Genomic DNA, 19,629 nt, shown 5'->3' on the forward strand with positions numbered 1-19,629 from the left:
CCCCAGGTCGCTCCTGCCCGCCGCGTTCGAGGCTTTCAGCGAGATGGCAAGACCTGGAGGATTCTCCAACTAAACTGATTTTGCAAGTTTTTTGACTTAGTTCCAGAATGCCAAATCACTGCTGATCTGCAGTGCATGAACAGTTCTTAATGCCACTTCCTTGTCTTTACAGTTTCTGAACACGCTTCGTCACATCAGTTCATGCCCGTAACTATTTTTTCCTTTTTGTGCCTTATTTTTCCATTAGAATCTCAGAGAAATCAGCATTAAGTACATTACTGCTGTAAATTTGCAGTTTCCACTTTATTTTTAGTAGTGTTTTAAAGACTTACCAAATTTTTTTTTTTTTTTTTTCCCACACTATCAAAAGAATTAAAATCTGCACTCTACCTAGACCAAGCCCCAGAACTGCAGGAGGGAGGTTTCCACGTGTACAGCTTACTCCCAAATCCTTTAGTTACCAGTGCTACAGGAGAGTTTTTATGTGCAGGTGGTGCAGCTACCCCGTGCGAAGGCACTCACCCCAGCAGTGCCTGCAGACACGCCGCTACACCTCAGGCTACGCAACTCCAGGGAAGGACACGGGGGTTAAAGATGCTAAAACCTCCCCGGCCGTTCATCCTGACTTCCTCCCGACGGCAGAAGAAAATAGTTGGCCCAGTTCAGATTTTCCAGCACAAAAGAGAGGAACTTCAACGTGACGCATCTTTCTTGATGGTTTAAACTGAGACCCTGGTCTCGTGTGCTGCCCTGCCAGGATCTCCTGTGGCTGGGTGGCTGCCTGGCTTGCAGACCGCTCTCGGAGAGCCACCAGAAGGAAAACTACAAGTCAGATACTCCTGAATTTGCCCTAATTTTCTCCGTATCCAAAAAACATGAAAAAGTGGCTTTCATAATTTACCATGCCTACAATTTGTGCTTTTCTGTCTAAACTACCAGTTTTTCTAAGAGCGGTATTTTGCAAAAACAGCACATGGCTAACAGTCAGACTCAGACTAGTACCATGACAATTCTTCCGACAGAATGAGAATGTAAATAACTGGTGTTGGCAATTATACTTGTTGACCCCTCTTCCATGACAGACTTTTTTTTCTTCTGGAAAAACACGCTGGTTTATGCTGAAGACAGTTGATCTTCAGCAAGACAGCAAAGGATTGATACAGCAAAATTTTGCAGAGCCTGAAATAGCTGCCAAATTCAAGAGGCTGTTGGGAAATAAAAACCAATAAATAGAGTCCTCTTAGGAAAACCTGGTTTTCTTAAACAAGGTCACAGTGTCTTCCCCCCTCGCCCCCCTTCATTTTTTGTTACGTGTTCCAACATCTGCAGAGTAGGGAGACCAAGTCCAAGTTTTTCCATTTTACATTTTCCCCTTTGGAATTCTACAGTATTTCTTTTGCAGGAGCAATTAGTATTTGCTGTTGTTTTAAAAGAAAAACCCTACAGAAATAAAGAAAAAGTATGACTCACAGAGAGACCAATAATTAGGTCATGTGTTCAATTAGTTTTCATGCTTAACTAGTTACTCTTTAGGAAATGCTCAACCTTTGATGTGCAGCAGGCAACTTACCAATTAATTAGGCAGAAGGAAGCAATGCAAGGAATGAAACCTCAGAAAGCGTATCAAAGCCCAGAGATATCTAATGAGGGAAACAACAGCATCAACAACAGAAAACATGCACAAAAAGGTAGAGGCTTTAAATTATCTGTTTCAAGTATCTTGGCTGTACTTCCTTTGAAATTATGAGAAAACTGTTGGGAAGCAGACTAGAAGAGAGAAAGAAACAGCCTCGTTTGATCAGAAAAGCATCACTGTTTCCTTGAAGGATTGCCACAAAAAATGTAATCTATCTGTATTGTAGGAGATGTCTCCTCAGAGACCATGGCTCACCGGTGGATGCGAGCTGCACGAGGCATCGCACAACACACGGGGTGGGATCAGGAACAAACAGGAAAAACCTTTCTTTAAAAACCTGCTAGTTAAGCACAATGGGACACACAAAGTGCTGGGAGTCTTAGCCTGGCAACTTGGGGGAAGAGATAATATACAGCCACAGTTCAACTAACTAACATTTCTATTAATGCCACACATAAAAGGAACAGGCATGCCCATGTGGGATTAGTACCGAGTTTCTGTTCCCTTAGGCCCACTTCAATAAAAGATTGCCGCAACCGCTCCTCCTTGATTATGTCACCTCTTTGAACTGAGTGAAAAAATGGGTACAACCACATCAATTAAATGGGCTGGAAAGACCTAAAACATGCCTAGATCTGCCAGACTAATCAGTTCAGATATGTTACTGCCTGTCTCTCATTAAGTGACACTAATGTAAGTAATGGAGCATCAAAAAGAGAACTGCGTAAGGAACAGAAGCAAAATTGCTGTGTGATGGTGCCCACACCGTCATTAACACCCCAGCCTCGGTGACTAGGGCATTCTCAAATACCAATACATGTTTTCAAACCACCCTTCCCCAAGGCTTTCTGAAAGTTTATTTAATCCTGCCTTCTAGATTTCTCCAGTCCTTCTCCTATGTGGGATTTCCATCCCCCTTGACAGCTCATAGCTCCCCTTCACTCCAGGGATGTCCGTTAGGGTGGAGCTACAATGAAATACTCACAAATAATTCCATTAGACAATCAAAACAGTGGAGATGACTGTCTTAGCACAACAGGAGCAAGGAGAGAACAAAAAGGGAGATGACAGTGTAGCACTTGAAAAATCAATACTGTAATTGACTTTGTTTTATTTAGGCAAGTGAGTGTAAAGGAAACAAAATTCTTTGGGTTGTTTAAAGCTCTTTGGCTGCGCAGGTGTTGGCTATCGCAGGGGCAAGTGCAGAAGCCCCAGAGCTACTGGCCTGAAAGGACAGGAGGGGGTGGTGCTCAGGGATGCTGCACAGATGACAAACTGCAGACCTTGCTGTGGTTAAATCTTACCGAGAGGTACAACACTCTCACACTCCATTAAGTTACTTACCAGAGGATGCAAAAAAGTCCAAATTCCATGGAAGAACTGACCTTCAACTTGAAGTAAAGGTCTCTATACGAAAGCAAGATCCCACTCAAAGCTTTGTGGAACCTCAGACAGGTCAGGGTGCTCCGCAGCCCTGCGCCACCTCCAGAGCTGCCCAGGAGCAGGGCCCAGCGCCCGCTCCCCTCCGTGCTGAGATGAATCCAGAGAAACCAACACCTGACCACCGTGTCACTGCAAGTGCCTTCAGCGCACAACAAAATCCCACCTTGCTACAGGGGTCTCCCGAGCAGTTCCCCCTCCTGTGAAACCTCCATACACATCAGAATCAGACATCAGACCAAATTCCACCTTGAATACAGCAGAGAACACAACTTTCCTTTTCTTCTAAGCTCTCTGTGGGCCTCGACTCTTGTGTAGCATAACTGAAGCTTTACATTCTGTAGCAGTCCAGCTTAAAGGACAGCAGCTCCGCTCCAGGCCTGGGCTTTGCTCGGCAGAGAGGCTGTCGAGGTTCTGGACGGATCTCATGAGGGTGCCAATTACATCCTGCTCCAGCTCCCAGAACGTGCTGCTTGGAGTTACTCTCTAGATATCCCCTCCTCCAGCTCTACTATTGCTCCTTCGCACCTTCCAAACCTCATTTCCTTCAAGTACTCCCACACGCAAACCAAGTTTACCTACAGCCCTATGCTCTGGCCTGTCCCAAACCTCTTTCTCTCAGTACATTCTCTTCCACCTTGTGATTGCACTTTCAAATCTCCCCTGTAACCACTTGCTTCTTATTCCTCTATTGCACCCTGCTGGAACATCTCCCGGCACGTTTAGCCCAGGCCCTACCACCATCTCTCTGTGCCCTCCCCCTTGTTTCCATCAGCTTTATTTCAGACTGGGAGCTGTACAGCAGTGGTTTCCTTTTCATCTGTACAGCACTGGCTCAACCAAACCCTCCTCCACAGCCAGGGCTCCTGGGCACCGCAAGAGTGCAATTTTTTTTAAAAAAAAAAAAAAAAGAAAGGAATCATTACCAAACCACACCCAAGGGAGCCACAAACATCTGTTTTTCAGAGGTCTCACAGCTCGCTGCGCACAGACCACCACACGGCAAAGACTCTCATTAAAAGGGAGATTTAAGAAAACTTAAAACATTCATTTTCACTGAGACAAGGTCCCACTCCTCCAGTGTTAAGAATGCACTTCATCAGCAACGGAGGAATGTGAGTGCTCCGAGACAGCTTTCTTCACTCTTCCTGAGTAGAGGTGAGGTTATGAACAGCAGGTTTTGGCATTCCAGCAGCAGGACTGGGAAAGTTTCTGTCAGAGAATAAAGAACAGTACTGCAAAAAACACTTGGGGTAGGAGAACCATTGGGATTCGTTTGGACTAGCAGAAAACACAGCAGAAGTGACAAAATTATCAAGCAAGATGAGAGAAAGGAAGAAAAAAGTCCTGTGAATTTTCTGATCAGTTCAGAGTTAAAAAAAGAAAGTGGCCAAAAGCCACAGCCAACAAAAAGAAAAAAAAACAAACCTGTAATTTCATGCAAATTTAATAAGCATATGCTCCAGACTACTTCGTACCAGATCCTGAATTATGTAAACTGAGCATCATTCAACCTACAGTTCTGCCTTTGGCTATACGGCCCCGTTCTCAAAGGCTTGCACCCAGGAATGGAAGCGACGGAACCTTTATTGCCTAGGGAAGGCTGGAAGGCAAGTAACGAGACGTCCATTGCGGAAAGGGGGGAAAAAGGAGAGAAAGTCTGACACCCTTCTAAGGATGAAGCCAGTAATCACAGATCGACTCAATCTCGTGGCGTTCCGTACGATACCACGCACAGTGATCTTTTCACACGGGGTAACTGGTGCTTTTTGTACAAAAGCACTGTAGCTCAGCTCAGAGAACTCCAGCCAAGAGGATGCAGAAAAACACGCTCTCTCCAGCCAGCCCACAAGGACCAGCCTGCTGTGCGGGAGCAGTAGAAAGCTGGGTGACACCTTCATCCTCACCACTGACCCCTCCGCTCCAGCTCTGCAGCACATCGCAGCAAAGGCTCTGCTGAAAAATGGATGTAAACGGGGATTTCGTTACCCAGCAGAAACCTCTGCACGTGAAAACCCCAGCGGCTGCCGCCCGTCCGCAGGCCGCGCGCTGCAGCCGCACTCGGAATTCGCAGACGATTACTCCTGTTTTCAAACAAAGTCTCTTGACTTTTAAACTAAGGCAAGTTCCTGCTTTTTGAATGACATAACGTGCAATGCTGCCAAGAAAACTAAATTTGCATCCAAATAACAGGGAAAAATATTTGCTCCCTACCGCCAGCACCAGCCAGCGAGCGCTCTCGCTGGTCACTTACGACGACGCTGCACCTAGCAGGGGCAGTATTCTGCAAAGGGCAATAAATGGAGACCAGAAGCAGAGAAATACCATTTCAACGTGATCAATTTCTTATCTAAGCCGAGAAGCTCCAACAGAAATTTAAAGTATTCTATCCCAGGCAATTCAAGTGATACAACGCCCCGGCAGAGCCCAAGGCTCCCCCTTCCCACGGCGCTCTGCCTGCCACCCGCCGCCACCCAGGCCCAGTGACCAGCAAGCCCCGGTGTTGCTGGGCTCCACCAGTCACACCAGTCCCCGGGAAGGTTTTTCCCCTCCAACCAGGCTGGGCATTACGGGGTCCTGTGCTCTTCTCTTTCCCCTTTCTCTCCTTTCATTCTCAGCTGCTTAAGCAACCCCTGTTAGTCCCCGGAATTGAGCCGGTTTTCCAGATTACCCTCAGGTTTAACCCCTTCCATGCCCCGTGAAACTCTAAACCCACCACCCAAGGTGACATCAGAGAAGAGCTGTCTTTTTTTTCTCTTTCCACTTTTTCACTAACAGCCAAATTATCTTGGCACTGAATCGCAAGCACTCTTACTCGTTCAGAAGATTCTTTACAAAGACAGATAAAGCCTGCAGCTTTGTCATCTACTCTTCCCCCAGTAAAATTTTCGTTTGAGAATTGCAATGAAATGACTGAATATTGTTTAACTGTGGTATTTTTGCACATGAAACAACGGCTGAAGTGTTCTTTACTCCTGCAGCACACAAATTTATGTAGCTACACAACAATAAAGCAAAGTCTTAAATTTAATGAGAACAAATACTTCAAGGAATGGCAAGCTGATAAATTATTTAGGAAGGGGTTCAATAAGACCTGGAAGGAAATATGCATCAGCTGTGCAGCCTGGGAGCTTCCAGAAACAAAGAATTTTCATGCTTACCCCTTTGAAAGCTTTTTCACCTAAGCTATTTGTATTTAGCAAAAAGGGGCATGTATTTGAACAACATCCTACGGTTCTAAGCAGACAGGGCCCGCCCTGGCAGTGATGTCAGGGGCTCGCACAGCCCTTCTTACCACATGATCCATTTACCACTAGTTAGCACCATTTGTGCCTGCACAACAAGATAGTGACCAACAGGCGTTTCCTGGTGTAAGGACCCACACTGACAGCCCCTAATATCTGCTCTTTCAGAACATTTTAATGATTTGGTCTTTTTTTCCAGACTGCCTAGTTTTCCCCAAATTGTCTTCCTTCCCTCAATCCTTCAACCCTTCCAAAACACTGAGAAATAGACAAAACTGGATGTATTAGTATTTATATGAAAGGTCTAGGAAATTCAATAATGTTCCTATTGTTTTATTGCAGATGGCACATCAACTTCTCTTTATTACTGCAGAAAACTCAAGAGCCCTGTAGAGTGCAATAAAACGGTACGTGTTTAGCTTTGCAATGTTTCAAAGGGCTGTGATTTACTGTTAAGAACCAGGCACCTTGCACACAAACATCTGAGCTCGGTAATTGCCTCATGTTTTGTGCAAACTCCACAAGGCAGCGTGAGGTCAGCCCACACAGGGTACCTGCTGCTGCTAGATGCCTGTCCCTCATTCCTCAGTGCTACGGACTCTGGTAATAAAGAGCAGAGAAAAAGGTTCGTTTTCACTTTTGCATCAAGATGTTTTATTCTCCCATTTGATTTCAGGCACCGTTTGAATTTTCTGCCAAATTCTTGGGCTGCTACGGAGAGAATTTAAAAAAGAATTGTCAGTGTACCAAGAGGAAAAATGCAAAAGTAAATTTTCTTAAGTATATACCATGTATGCTTCAAGACAAGTCCTTCTTGTATAAATATACTTACAAAACACTTCCGAAAAAAAGCATACCCGCAGACAATTATCCACAGATCTAGTAATGTAAACATTTCACCGCTGCAATACATTCAGGTAATACATTCAGCTTTCACTGAAGGATAAACTCAGTTCTAGTCAATCAACCCTGAATAAGGGGGCTGGAAAGTATCAAAGGCAAGAGGTAAAGAACGAGTACGAGCTGTATTTACATTCAAATTGCTCTGAATATATTACTATTGCCATCAAGTTTGAGTTAGAAAGAGGAGGGACTCTGAATGCACACAACCAGCTGCTTTTAACAACACACACGCCAACAACCCTTTTTTCAGTGAAAAATGTTCTCAGCAGTGTCTGGCAAAAGAACAGTTTGTATTTACTACTGCAAAGACAATCTCAAAGCCACTTGTCCTTTATCTGAAGGTCTTAGTCCTTCATGAAGGAATGGAAGACTTTGGGGGAAAAAAAAAATAACAAAACCCCCAAGTTATCTATCTCCCTGTAGGAACGGGGACATTCAGAAATTGTAGGTTCCAGACCCAAACAAAACATTTGCAGTGAGAGCCTATCTTTACGGATTTCATAAATTCTGAAGAAACAAGTAAGTGAATGCAAGCCATCACAGTTTAAATAAAAAGACTGATTAAAAATACCTAAGGCACTGCTGACACAAAGGCCTTCTCAACCAGTTGTGCTATACACAGGATAGGAAAATACCAGTAACTTTTCCAACTGCAGATCATACTCTTATACTAACAGACACTACAGAGACACTCGGTAGATTATTTACACGTTAACTAAGGTAGTGAGCAATGTCAGAAACAGAAAATATAGTCCTGGTGATGATAAAAACACACATTATTATTATTACTGAAAATGATCTAAAAAGAAGAGAAAAAACAATGTTTCCATAAAAAATGAAGACCAGGTTAGTATTCACACCACATCATAAGGAAAAAAAAAAAATTAAAGCAAATCTACAGGTGAGTTCATTCAGTGAAGTTACTATTTCTGATGGGTTATACATTACATGCTTTTAATGATAAATTTATGATTTAGTAGTCAATAGTCCAGGTACTTTGAAGAGGAACATTTTCACCCAAACTACCTAGAGCATACAGATAAGGACATGAACACCCTGGGGAATATTAACAGTGAAGATGATTCTACGGATTGGTTTTTGCATCTGTTTGGAAAACGCTGCAGACTTCAAATCTCAATCTTTAGATCCTTCTGTGGTTTATTTACTGAGACACATGAAACTACAGACATTGAAATACCCAGAAGCAAAACACTTCCCCAGTGTGAAGGAGATGCTACAAAACAGGAAATAAACACTCAGTAACTTGCATGCCTTGTATATTTTATACACATTAGTTAGAATTAGCAGTTACCAAAGCTCTGAAACTACCTTTTACAACAAAGCCAAAGCCCTTCCTCAGCTGCTAACCGCACAACTTTCATTGTTCCAAAGGATACAAACAGTACTGATGGGTGCTGGGACACAGTTCTGAACTAGCTAAGGCCAAACATTTTTACAACAGAAGAAACTATAAACTCAGAATGAAAAACTTCAGAACGTCTCAAAAATACAATAAAGGCAGAGGAACCTAAATTAAAAAAAAAAAAAAAACAACCAAAAAACAAACACTGTAGGGCTTTGTACTTTAAACAAATACCCCAGGTGTGATCGGAGAAAGTGCTAGCCAGGAGGGACGTCAGGGAGAAGGCTGTCACGTCTGGCAGCTTCCCAGAATTTATTCACGGTGACGGGTGAAGGGAGCAACAAACGCTGCGAGACCACCGCGCCACACCAGACACATCCCCGCTTCCAGACTACGCGGGATGTTACCACAAAGGAGTACCACAGCTGGGGGTGCAGAGGGGAAGCCCAAGGAATACTTACTCTTGGCTGCCAGTTTTCATACTGCTTCTGTAAATTTGCACCAATGGTTTCCAGAGCTTTTTGAGGACCCATTGACAGAGGATCTAGGAAATACAAGACTAATTAGTATTTTGGACCACAACTGAATCACTCAGCTTAACTAAAGGCGGAAATTCTTTCCAATTCTGCGTGCATTTAAACTTTTAGGTTCTCTGCATCATGTTTCTGTAAAACCCAGATCTACAACCTGGGAGACCAAAGTCTACATCAAAGCATGAACACCCCCCCCCCCCTTTGCAGGGGAAAGAAGCCAAAAGCTTCCCACGCTTTCCCTCTCCACTGTTCTGCTTTCAAAAAAGATCATTTAATGCTATTTTAATGCAGGTTCCTTTCATGCATTCAATTTCAAATTCATAAACATTACATCCTTTATGGAAGTTACTTGGGTGCAATACCCAGAAATTATCCCCGAATTCTTCACTTAAGTACAAATTAAATGCCATTAAAGACAGCCAAATTTGGAAGATTTCTCTCACTAAGGTAATAAACACAATTTTGTTTTGAAAGACATGAGAGGCATTACATTTGTTTCTTTTAATATCGAAAAAAAGGTTTCTAGAGTAGATAATGACAAAAAATTAAATTGGTTAAATATTTGATGATAAACATTTTTTCTTGATGAATGCAAAATCCTGCTTCATTTACTTCCATTGCTTATTGCTTTAAAGATTATATGCCATTTGTAATTTTTAAGAAGTTAATTTTATCACTAGATAATTACCACCATCCATACATACCAGTACAATCTCAGCTTATGCACTTTATTCAAAAACCATGGCCGTGTAATTGACACTACTAAAAAGTTTTAAAAAAATCCTAGAAGCTAATATTTTGCAATTTAATATGTTATTTTAGAAGCGTTCAACCAAATCAATGTTTACAAATATTCTATCTTGTCCTGCTAGAAACAAAATAATAAAGTAGGATGAAAGCAGGATTTTATGAGTTATTGTTCTTAAATGACTAATACAAATAAACGCATTTTTGTGCACTCTCGCAGACAGATTTAAGGTAATGTGAGGAGAACACTTCCATTTTTCCAAACCAAACACAACCAGTAGTAAATCATCTGCTCGGACTTCCAGAAGCCTGCCTAGTGCCTTCGCTGAGCTGCAGGAGCCCCCCCGGGGCCGTCCGCGGGCCGAGGGAGCACCCAGTCCCCGGCGGACCCTGGGGTCCCCACGGCACGGACGCCCCGTTCAGGAAGGTCTCTCAGAGGCAGCGCCCGGCTGCTCACAACTGCAACAGCCCCCGCGCTATTTAAGTCGAGTCTTGAGTCAATACCCTTGAGATGTTGAGCAGTAATTCCCCCAAAAGTATTCACACTGCATCCTAACGGCTTGCTTAGTTGATAAGCCATTAGCCACTGCTCAAATTAAGAAAGGAAACAAATAGCATAAAGACTTCAGAGTTTTTTTTGAGTCCTTCAAAAGGACCAAACTGAACTTCAGAAACAAATTAAAAATACTTCACATACGCTTTGACAGCGGAGGAACACAGTTTGTGGCTCTGGAGTGCCTTCGGAGTAATCCGCATTATTAACAATACCCTTTGTACAGAAATAAAGCACGCTGGTGCCATTCCAAGAGGCAAACAAAGGAAATAATTTCTTCTCCTAAAGATGGCCGATGCCACCAGAGGCACTAGGCGAGCTGCCAGCCCCGGGTGTCGAGGGCGCGTGGAAGGCTCCAAGGGCTGCGGGTCCCCAGGCCACCACAGCCCCGTACGAGTGCCGACGCTCCAGCAGAGATGTCACTAAGGCTCAATTCTGGAGAAAAACAAAGCACTTCAGATGTTCTAAGGGTCTATCTGGGAGGTGCAGGGGGAGCCGCAGGCAGCTTTTGTCTGAGACTGCCATGGCCATTTGTTACCCCAGTTCACAAGCTGGTGATCCCAGCTCAGCTGTAAATCGCAGCAATTGCACCAAAATGATTTCCACACTTCCTTGCACATCTGGCAAAGACATCATGTTTCCACAATACACACCGTTAGCTTCTCTTGAGACCGGTGTATAGAAGAAAAAAACGGCAGATACTTTTGCAATTACCTTTTTCAGAAATTTAAAGTTGGCTAGAAACGGAAATGAGTACTTCTGTATATATACACACTAAAAATTTAATTAAAAAACTGCATTCAAAATTCTCTTTGTTGATGATAATCACTGATAACTTTATTTTAATGACTCTGCAATGCTCCTCGTTCTCTTTACTCTCTACTCGTGTATCAATGAGGAATCAGAGCCGTTCTCTCCACTGAATAAATGTATTTTAGTGCGTGCTCATGGCTTTTTAACTGCCTTAAAGTCATCAGCATTTTCAGGTTAAAAAAAATGAGATGCTATGACTCATAAAGCAGGTAAGGCAAGGTTAGAAATGAGATGTTCTGAAAGTTTTTAAAGAAATTCAGTTTGTGCAATGACTAATTTGCTTCTGCAGCCTATCATAAACCCCAGAGTTTAGGATTAGTGCTCTGCATGTTACTTGCTGAAAACTGAACATTTGTCATTCCCAGATAAAAAAAACAAATCTCTCTTAGAAAGCTTTCTTACACCAGGCAATCACTTCTAATATTACTTCAGATTCGTCTCATCTTGATAATCAGATGATCCCAAAAAAACAAGGGAACTTTTCGTTTCTTAACAAAAAAATAGGAATTTAGTCCAACACTGCATCAAAGTGGCAACCCCAGGTGTTGGAACTGCTGGCAAGACATCCTTGGGAATAATTCCAGGTCTTCTGAATTCATGATCCCAATTAAAATAGCCCCAGAGCAGTCACCTCAACATGCAGTGCAGTCCATGCATTTTACAGGAACTTATTTCTATATTGTATGAGGCAGGGTAATTTTAAACCTTTGCAGATCACAGGACTCTAAAAAAGTAACTGCTGAGAGATTTCCTTAGATATTTATAAATCTACACCAATTAGAAGAACACTAAGTAGCTAATTAAAAGCTTTTTTTGCTCCATGCTCTCTCATTTTAGAACAAAGCAGGAAAGACTACCTATGGCAGCAGTTACCGCTGGACTCTTAATTAACTCATATAGACAGGATGAAATCAGATGCCAGATTTCCTTTTGTTCACTTAGTTTTAAATCCAGGAAATACACAACTATGAGATTATTATATATGCTATAACTCAGTATTTATAATGGAGTTAGCTGGAGCTTGGAAGTTCTCCACACTTACCGATCCAACACTCCAGACGGGCACAGGGAGTTGTTTTCACCACATCAGGAGGGTCCACGCCGACATTCAGGCACAAAACTAAGGCAACACTGACGGTCTTCATCTGCAAAGACAGACAGTAAAGGCTGGCTTAGCGTAGAAACAAAATCAGTTTTCACTTGTGTTGAAATTTTACCACTTCTGTAACTTTTGAAGGGTTTCAACAAACCTTTGTTATCTGCTCTTTAAGGTGGACTATTTCAAGCAAGGCATGACTGATTAATTTTTTTTTTTTTTAAAAATAGAACAGTAAAAATAGTAACATAAAGTCTGAGTATTATTATTTCCAGAGCCCATTCTTCTTTTACAAAGCATGGAAATGGATTATCAGTGGACTTCTTGTTACTCATCTTTAATTAGTCACCGTCCAACTGAAATACATTATTAAAACATGAGAATATGCTATTCAGGGTCCATGATCAATATTATAATATACTATGTCCTCTCTGATATTAAAACTAAAAGCATTATGAGGGAAAAACACCCAAGTGACCGACTAAACCAGAACAAAATATTTAGTCCATTTTGTTTGTTTTCTTCACAGGTCAGTGATCCTGGATAACCTTATTTTCAGAGAAATCTTCACTTGTTTCCTTCCCAGCCCAGCAGCATACCCCGACCACCGAAAATCCAAACCCATCGATACCTTACCTGGGACCCAAAAGCTGCACTAAACCCAGGACTAAGCACTATGGCCAGTTCAAAATACTGCTTGAAAAATTGTTATTTCACATCTCGATGCTCTTTTTTCAACTCTCTCATCCCAAAATCTAAACCAGAGAAGGAAAACAAGTAACGTGGCTCACAGGACTTCCAGCAAGTGTTCAGCACTCCCTTGCTTGTCTGAAGCAAGGCCACCCACATCTCCACTTCCCCAGGGTGCTCAGTACAATTCAGAATAGCAGGCAAAACAAAACAAAACAAAAAAAAAAAAAAAATTCCAAACTTCACACTTACAGAAGAAGCTAGAGCCACACAAATACATAATTCATAAAGAAATTAAAAACTGAAGCAGAGACACCATTTACACCAAGAAGGGGGGAGAGGCTCTACAGCAGGGCAGATCACCCCCATGTCTATGATGGGGAACCCAGTGTAAAAAATTAGCAAGAAATCTTGTTAATGGCTTCATCCCAAACTGTGTTCTTGCTAACAAAACCCTGCAATCCCGTGGGAGTTCCTCACCCCCATGAGGTAACAAGGAGTAAGCAGCACTTTCCAGAACACAGATAAAGCCAAGTCTGAGCGGGGATGCCCTCACGGTGTTCCCCAAGGGCTCCCCAAGGGCTGCAGCCAGGCCCGGGGCTCCCGACAGAGAGACGCTGTGCTGAGAGCCAGCCCGACTCATTCCTCCCCCCTTGGAAGACTTTTCAAACCTCCTCCGGCTCTATCTGATTCTCTTATCTTCCGCTTTCATCTCTTTTCCCCTCACTTTCCTTCACTTATTTTGTCAACACCAAACTGCTACCCTCAAAAATAAATTGTTCCAGCAATTGTTGACTCTTTTCACGTTGCTTGCACACATCTTACTCTTCCCTCTCATTTTTTTTTTTTTCCTTTGTTTAGAAAATAATTTTCATCCGACACAGGGCAACTGCTGCCCTGGTTTTACAGAACCCAGCACAAAGATCTCACTGGTGGCTCACAATTAAGACTCCAGGAAAAAAAACATCCCACAACAGCTGCAAGAAACCCCCAAGATATTTATAAATGCAACAGACCCACACAACATTTAACTGGGTGCACTTCTTTTGAACAAATTACTTCAACATCCAAGTACTGACTGATTTACCTCCTGATCTAGACCAAGGACTGAAAATCCGTGATACCATGAAACCACACGAAAGTCCTTCTCCCGCTGCACTAGCGTTATTTTCAAGACACGGATACATTATCTTCAAGGTAACAAAATAATACCTAGCTCTAGTAAAAGGAAAAATAATTCCAAGATTTTTAATTTTTCAATTCACTCAGTAAAAAAAATTGCGCGTTATAGAAACAGCCTGATTTTTAAAATGCTCAGAGACAACCTGGCAGCTCCGTGCACCTTCAGTCACCCGCACAGCCCTCACTGGCGCCCGCACGTCAGCTCCCACACGATGCAGGCTGCCGTGCCCACGCGGCAGTGGGTGAAAATAGTTCCCTTTGGTCTTAAAACCGAAGGGACAGGCTTTCCACCCAGTAACACAGGTGTCTGGCACCCGATACCTCGGTGCTTTATTCTTCCTCAGCGAGGGCACCTGGCTTTCTTCCCACTCCCCTATTTCATGCACAGTATCGACTACTGCGCCAATGAAAACATCGTGTTACTTCGATATTGCAATAAATACTTATTACAACATGCAATTTGAAACCTTTCTATTCCTTTTGGATAAGATTAAGATCAGGAAATAACTTCGTTTAGAAAGCAACACCCTTCAAGACTATTATTTAGAGTCATCTTTTCCTGCCTGCCCTTTCCCAAAAGCCATCAATATGTTGAAAACAGTAAGAGGCTCACAGTTCCCGTTGAGGCTTTTGGCTTGACCCACCTGCGCACTAGGCAAAGGTAAGAGATTAATCACATTTAACAAAAGCTCTTAAACAGGTAACCCTATTGTACCAAGCAGCACAGAAATACTATGTACTGACTATGCACATTTGTTGAGAATTTTAGTGCTCAGCAGTATGGTCGAGTAGGAAGAAGGAAAAAAAAATACCCACTCAAAAAATCTGACCATTACAGACCTACTTGCACGGGCTGAGCTCCGACCTGCACACGAGGACACCTTTTCAGTATGCTGCACCCTTTGCCAGGTGACACAGCCTCAGACAAAACGTGGCGCTGCAGGGCGTTAAAGAGCACAAACATCCCCAGAAGTAATCACACGCTGGCAAACACGCACCAAAAACCCGGAGAGAAACAACGAAAACTACAGGACAAAATAACTTATTAGAAGTGGAAACACACAAATCATTCCTTGAAGAGAAAGCATCCTGCCAAACAATCTTTTCTGTCTCGTTTATTTATTGTTTCCCATTTGTGGTCTAATACTGACTTATTTTTCAATATTTTACTAGTAATGTCTGATCTGTGACTTACGCTGAAGAGGCTGATATTTATTTGCTATTCCCAAGTTCGGTGTTTTAAATAAGCATTTCTCCTTGAAAACAGACAGCAAACCAGTGATGAAAAGTAAGAGTCTGATCCCAGAGACAAATGGGGTTATTTCCCCCTCTGTCTGCCTCCCCACAAAGGTGGTAAAGTATTATACTTCACAACTATTTGTTCTGCTAATAAAGAGCACATCTTCAGTAAGAATTACAGCTCTCCATACTCCCCTCCGACTCCTACTCAACATCCATCTATGATGTTGAATCATTACAGATCAAAAGAAAACCTGAGCCCAAGAAACTGAATAATGCTTTTCGTATTTCTAAACTCTTTTGGAACCTACTACCAGAAACTTCGTCGCATATTTAAAGCTTCTTAATACAAGAAGTACTAGGACACTCTCATCTGTCATTAAGACAGTGGAAATTTTCTTTTCCACATTTCAAGAACATATCCACCAGAACACATTTTGATGTATTTTTGTGAGAATTAAAAAATGAAGCATAAGAATGTTTGGCAAGCTTCTAGGAAAACCAATATCCAAAATGCCTTCTCAGCAAAGGCACAAGATCAAAACCATAGAAGCTGTTACTGTGGGCTCTGCGCTACATAGTGTAATTTGTATTAAAAAAAAAAAAAAGATACAATTCACAATTTTTGTGCTGCATTCAATTTAAAGTGATTTAATAACTCTGGGTCAGAACTTGCAATACTTAAATTGCAAAATCCACTCAGTCAGAAAGCTCTTCCTGTGCAGTAACAGGACTGAATTTAAACCCCGAGCCCATCAGAAATGGGAACAGGTGAACAGAGGTAAGTCTGTGTCTGTCCGGAAGAGAAGATGCTTATTAAAGCCTCTGACATTTAAATTTACCCGTTAGAGTAAACCTCGGAGAACTTGGAAAATATTTTTAATTCGCCTCTTCCTTTTGAGGCAAAACAGCTGAGAGAGAAAAACATCATCCAAAGGTACACACCAACATTAGTGCAATTTCTGCAGTTCTTCTCAGCTAGAAGAAAGGTTACATTATCTTCATAAGAATGGTTTTGACTGAAAACTTGAAGTTCCACCATCACAGGGAGCCCAACTTGTCCTCCTGTAGCAGTCCTGAAAGAATTCCAGCGCAGCCTGTAACTGAGACAGCCCATTCCATCAGTTGCTAAAGATCTGTCAAAGGCTGAGGACGAATGGGGTTAGCAACGGGGAAAAAAAAGAGTCATATAGCTGGTTTATCTCCTAATTCAAATAATACCAAGAACAAGTCAGTCAGTCAATTTATGAGAAATCTTGCATTTTGTGGTAAGACCCTCATCTAACATTTTAGAATGGACCTTTTAAAACCCATAAATACTTTATTTCTACACTGAAATTTTCAAGCTGAAAAATTTCTGACTAAACATCACACAGATGAACACTCAACCATTATAAACCTGCCTGGTTTTATGCCAATAAGTTAAAATTGCTCTGTGAGTTAACACAAACACAAGATTAAATCAGCATTAAACATAAAATATATGTTGCTACATTATTTTCCAGAGCTGAGGGTGAACTTAACAGCATTAAATACAAACACTGGGATAGATTTCCAGATTGAGAAATCCTCATATCCGTCTCATTTGGGAATCTTCGCTGGCCCGCAGGCTCAGTTCTGCTTGCTTGTTCAGTAAATTCATTCCCTTCCTAAAGACTTTTTTGGGACGTTTTTCTTTATATACATTTGCATGGATTTAGTACAAGCCTCTCAACCAAAAGGCAAAGCCAGCTTGGTGTTCCACCAGCAACTCTGGAACGTTACCAGTTCATGCCATTAAACACTTGCACAAGGAGTTCTGTGACCACCCAGCCGTAACTGCAGCATTTAGCAAGACAAAACACTGTTCTCCCTTCGGAGTTTCGGTTACGGATCACTCTGCAACACCCAGAAAAATCACGGTTTCTCTTGCCCAAGCCTCATGGAAGCTTTTATACATCGCACCCGCACCCGGCAGGCTTTCTCACAAGGTGGCCTCTTGCAGCAACCTGCGTGTTGAACTGGAGCGGGGCTCTTCTGGGGGGGCAGGATTCATGGCAGAGCAGCCATGGCAGGAGACGGGCACCCTGAGCTCCTGCAACTTCCCATGTCAGGCTCCCAGCTAAGAGGTGACAAGTGGCAGCACAGGCATCGCTGTTCTCACAGCACAGGCATCGTTCCCAGGGCTCAGGCACACCACGCACCGCTGAGGAATGCCAGTTTGCAAATCAGCTGGTGAAAAGGCTGAAAATTTTGAACAGGAAAACAAAAGTTTGCCCTTCCTGGTCCACTTGATCACACAACTGCACACAAAAGCAAAGGAAGGTCTCGGAAGGGAGCGACTCTGACAGAACGTATCCCCCGCAGGCGTGACGAAGGCCGGAGGAACACAGACCCCTGCTGCAGAAGGGGGTCGTCTGAGCCCTGCCCGTGGAGCAGTCACACCTCTGAGCTCTGATCTGGTACCCTTCTACACTCACTCCGCACCACACTGTGCCAGATGATTGAGAATCAAGTGTTACTCTTTTTTTAATGGATCCTCCTTTTAGCAGGCCAAATGCCAAAAGAAGAGAGATGTGCCAGTCCTCTTCAGCTCACCTGTAATGTTTTTGCCAGGGAAAACATCTAAAAAGGAAGAACTTCCAGTTTCAATAAAGTTCTTTAATATGAAGTTTAAGAGAAATAAATTGCAATGGAAAAAAAAAATCTCAGTGTGCTTCTCCACAGTGATAAAAATAGCAGAATGCAAAGAAATACTTCAAGTGACCATTAATAATTCAACACCTCTGCAGGTAGTCTTCAGCCATCTGTAGCCCAAAAGGTCGGTTCTTGCTGTGACTGTGGTGACAGCACACACTAGATTCCTAGATCAACTCCTCCTTAGTCTTTGTTTTCCTTTCCTAACCTCTGTATTCTGCACTAATACTATGAATTTGCTTCAGAGGTTTATTATGTCCAACATGTTTGTGTACCCGGTGAACGCAGCTACTACACAAAGTTCAGGAGCAGTCAGTAATGCTAACACAGCTCCTCCTAAAACAGACTTGTACTGCTGGCTTCGCTATTTACTTGATAAGCACTGCTTACTCTTGCAGATGAATTGCTACTGCCAATCAACACCCAAGAATCACATATACCCTTCCTACTCACCTGCCCTGAGAGCAGCGTGCATCCTCTGTCTGACAGGGAAAAACATCGACTGACACCTACGGCCCGAGGACCGCGGTGACTGAGGGGACCCTCAGAGATCAAAGGTAACTGTGCATGACGGAACTGCTCTTAGGGTTAAAAACTACAAAGTCAAGCAGGCTCTGCCATGGCAAGGCGTCAAAAGATTGCCTTTAAACCACTGCTTAGATACATATAACCAAAACGGTGTTTTCTTGTCCCTGCCAATCATTTCCTTAAAATAATGAAAAAGAATAGGAGGCAAAGGTTTTACTTCTATGATCTTTGCTTTCTTTATACAACATGCAAAAAGAATTGACAAGAGACATTTTCTAGATGTTATTCCTCATTTGATCTGTGACAACGGCTTCCCTTCTCAGCCCAGCACAAGTCTCTATCGGCTCTGCATTCCGTGCGCTCCTTTTCATCCTTCCTCTTCTTTCCCCTCCCCTCTCGCACCATCTTTAAAAAGGTGTCCATCTCCGCCTGCACTGACTTACCTCCTCATCTTCAGATCTTCCTTACAAACTGTTATTTAAAATTATTCCTGGAAGACATTTTGAGATCTTTAACAAGTCAATACCATATTCTGTACGACGTATATCTGATCAGGAATCACACTGTCCCCTTTCAGTGGAGTCCCTGAGCTACAGCCAACTTCACTAAAATAAAACAACGTTTTGAGAAGTTTCCTGAGCTCACAGGAGCAAACAGGAAAAAGCGATAAGGATGAGATCAAGTCCATAATTTCAGCTGAAGTGTCAGGAACGTAAAGATGAAGATGTCTGGTTGTATTTCAGAGCCATATGGTACAAAACACTGTCACTCTGCTTAATAAGGCCCAACTGCCTGATCAAGGGCTTGAAATTTCTCACTGCTGATGTGCCATGGGGAGAAAGGAAGAATCACCGAGGGAAGTCAGTCAGGCTTCCCGGAGCAAGCCACGCTGCAGGCTGTGCCCCTTCCCGAGGCTCTGTCAGACTCCAGGGAAGCCAAGCAGGGGCGAGGCAGGCGTGCAGAGCTCCATCCGGACAGCCGGCCG

General features: G+C 42.8%; 1 protein-coding gene across 5 annotated transcripts in view; it reads right to left on the bottom strand.

Annotated features, from left to right (window-relative positions):
- Positions 1 to 19,629, bottom strand: part of RPTOR (regulatory associated protein of MTOR complex 1) — a 151,658-nt gene that overhangs the window by 125,361 nt on the left and 6,668 nt on the right. For all 5 annotated transcript variants that reach the window (XM_074922467.1, XM_074922466.1, XM_074922465.1 and 2 more), the window contains exons 2-3: positions 12,276 to 12,378; positions 9,049 to 9,131 (exon numbers count right to left, since the gene is read on the bottom strand). In XM_074922467.1, the coding sequence (XP_074778568.1) occupies positions 9,049 to 9,131; positions 12,276 to 12,378 (186 nt within the window). The remainder of the gene's footprint in view (positions 1 to 9,048; positions 9,132 to 12,275; positions 12,379 to 19,629) is intronic.

The sequence above is a fragment of the Athene noctua genome, chromosome 18, assembly GCF_965140245.1.
Source record: "Athene noctua chromosome 18, bAthNoc1.hap1.1, whole genome shotgun sequence".
NCBI lineage: Eukaryota > Metazoa > Chordata > Aves > Strigiformes > Strigidae > Athene > Athene noctua.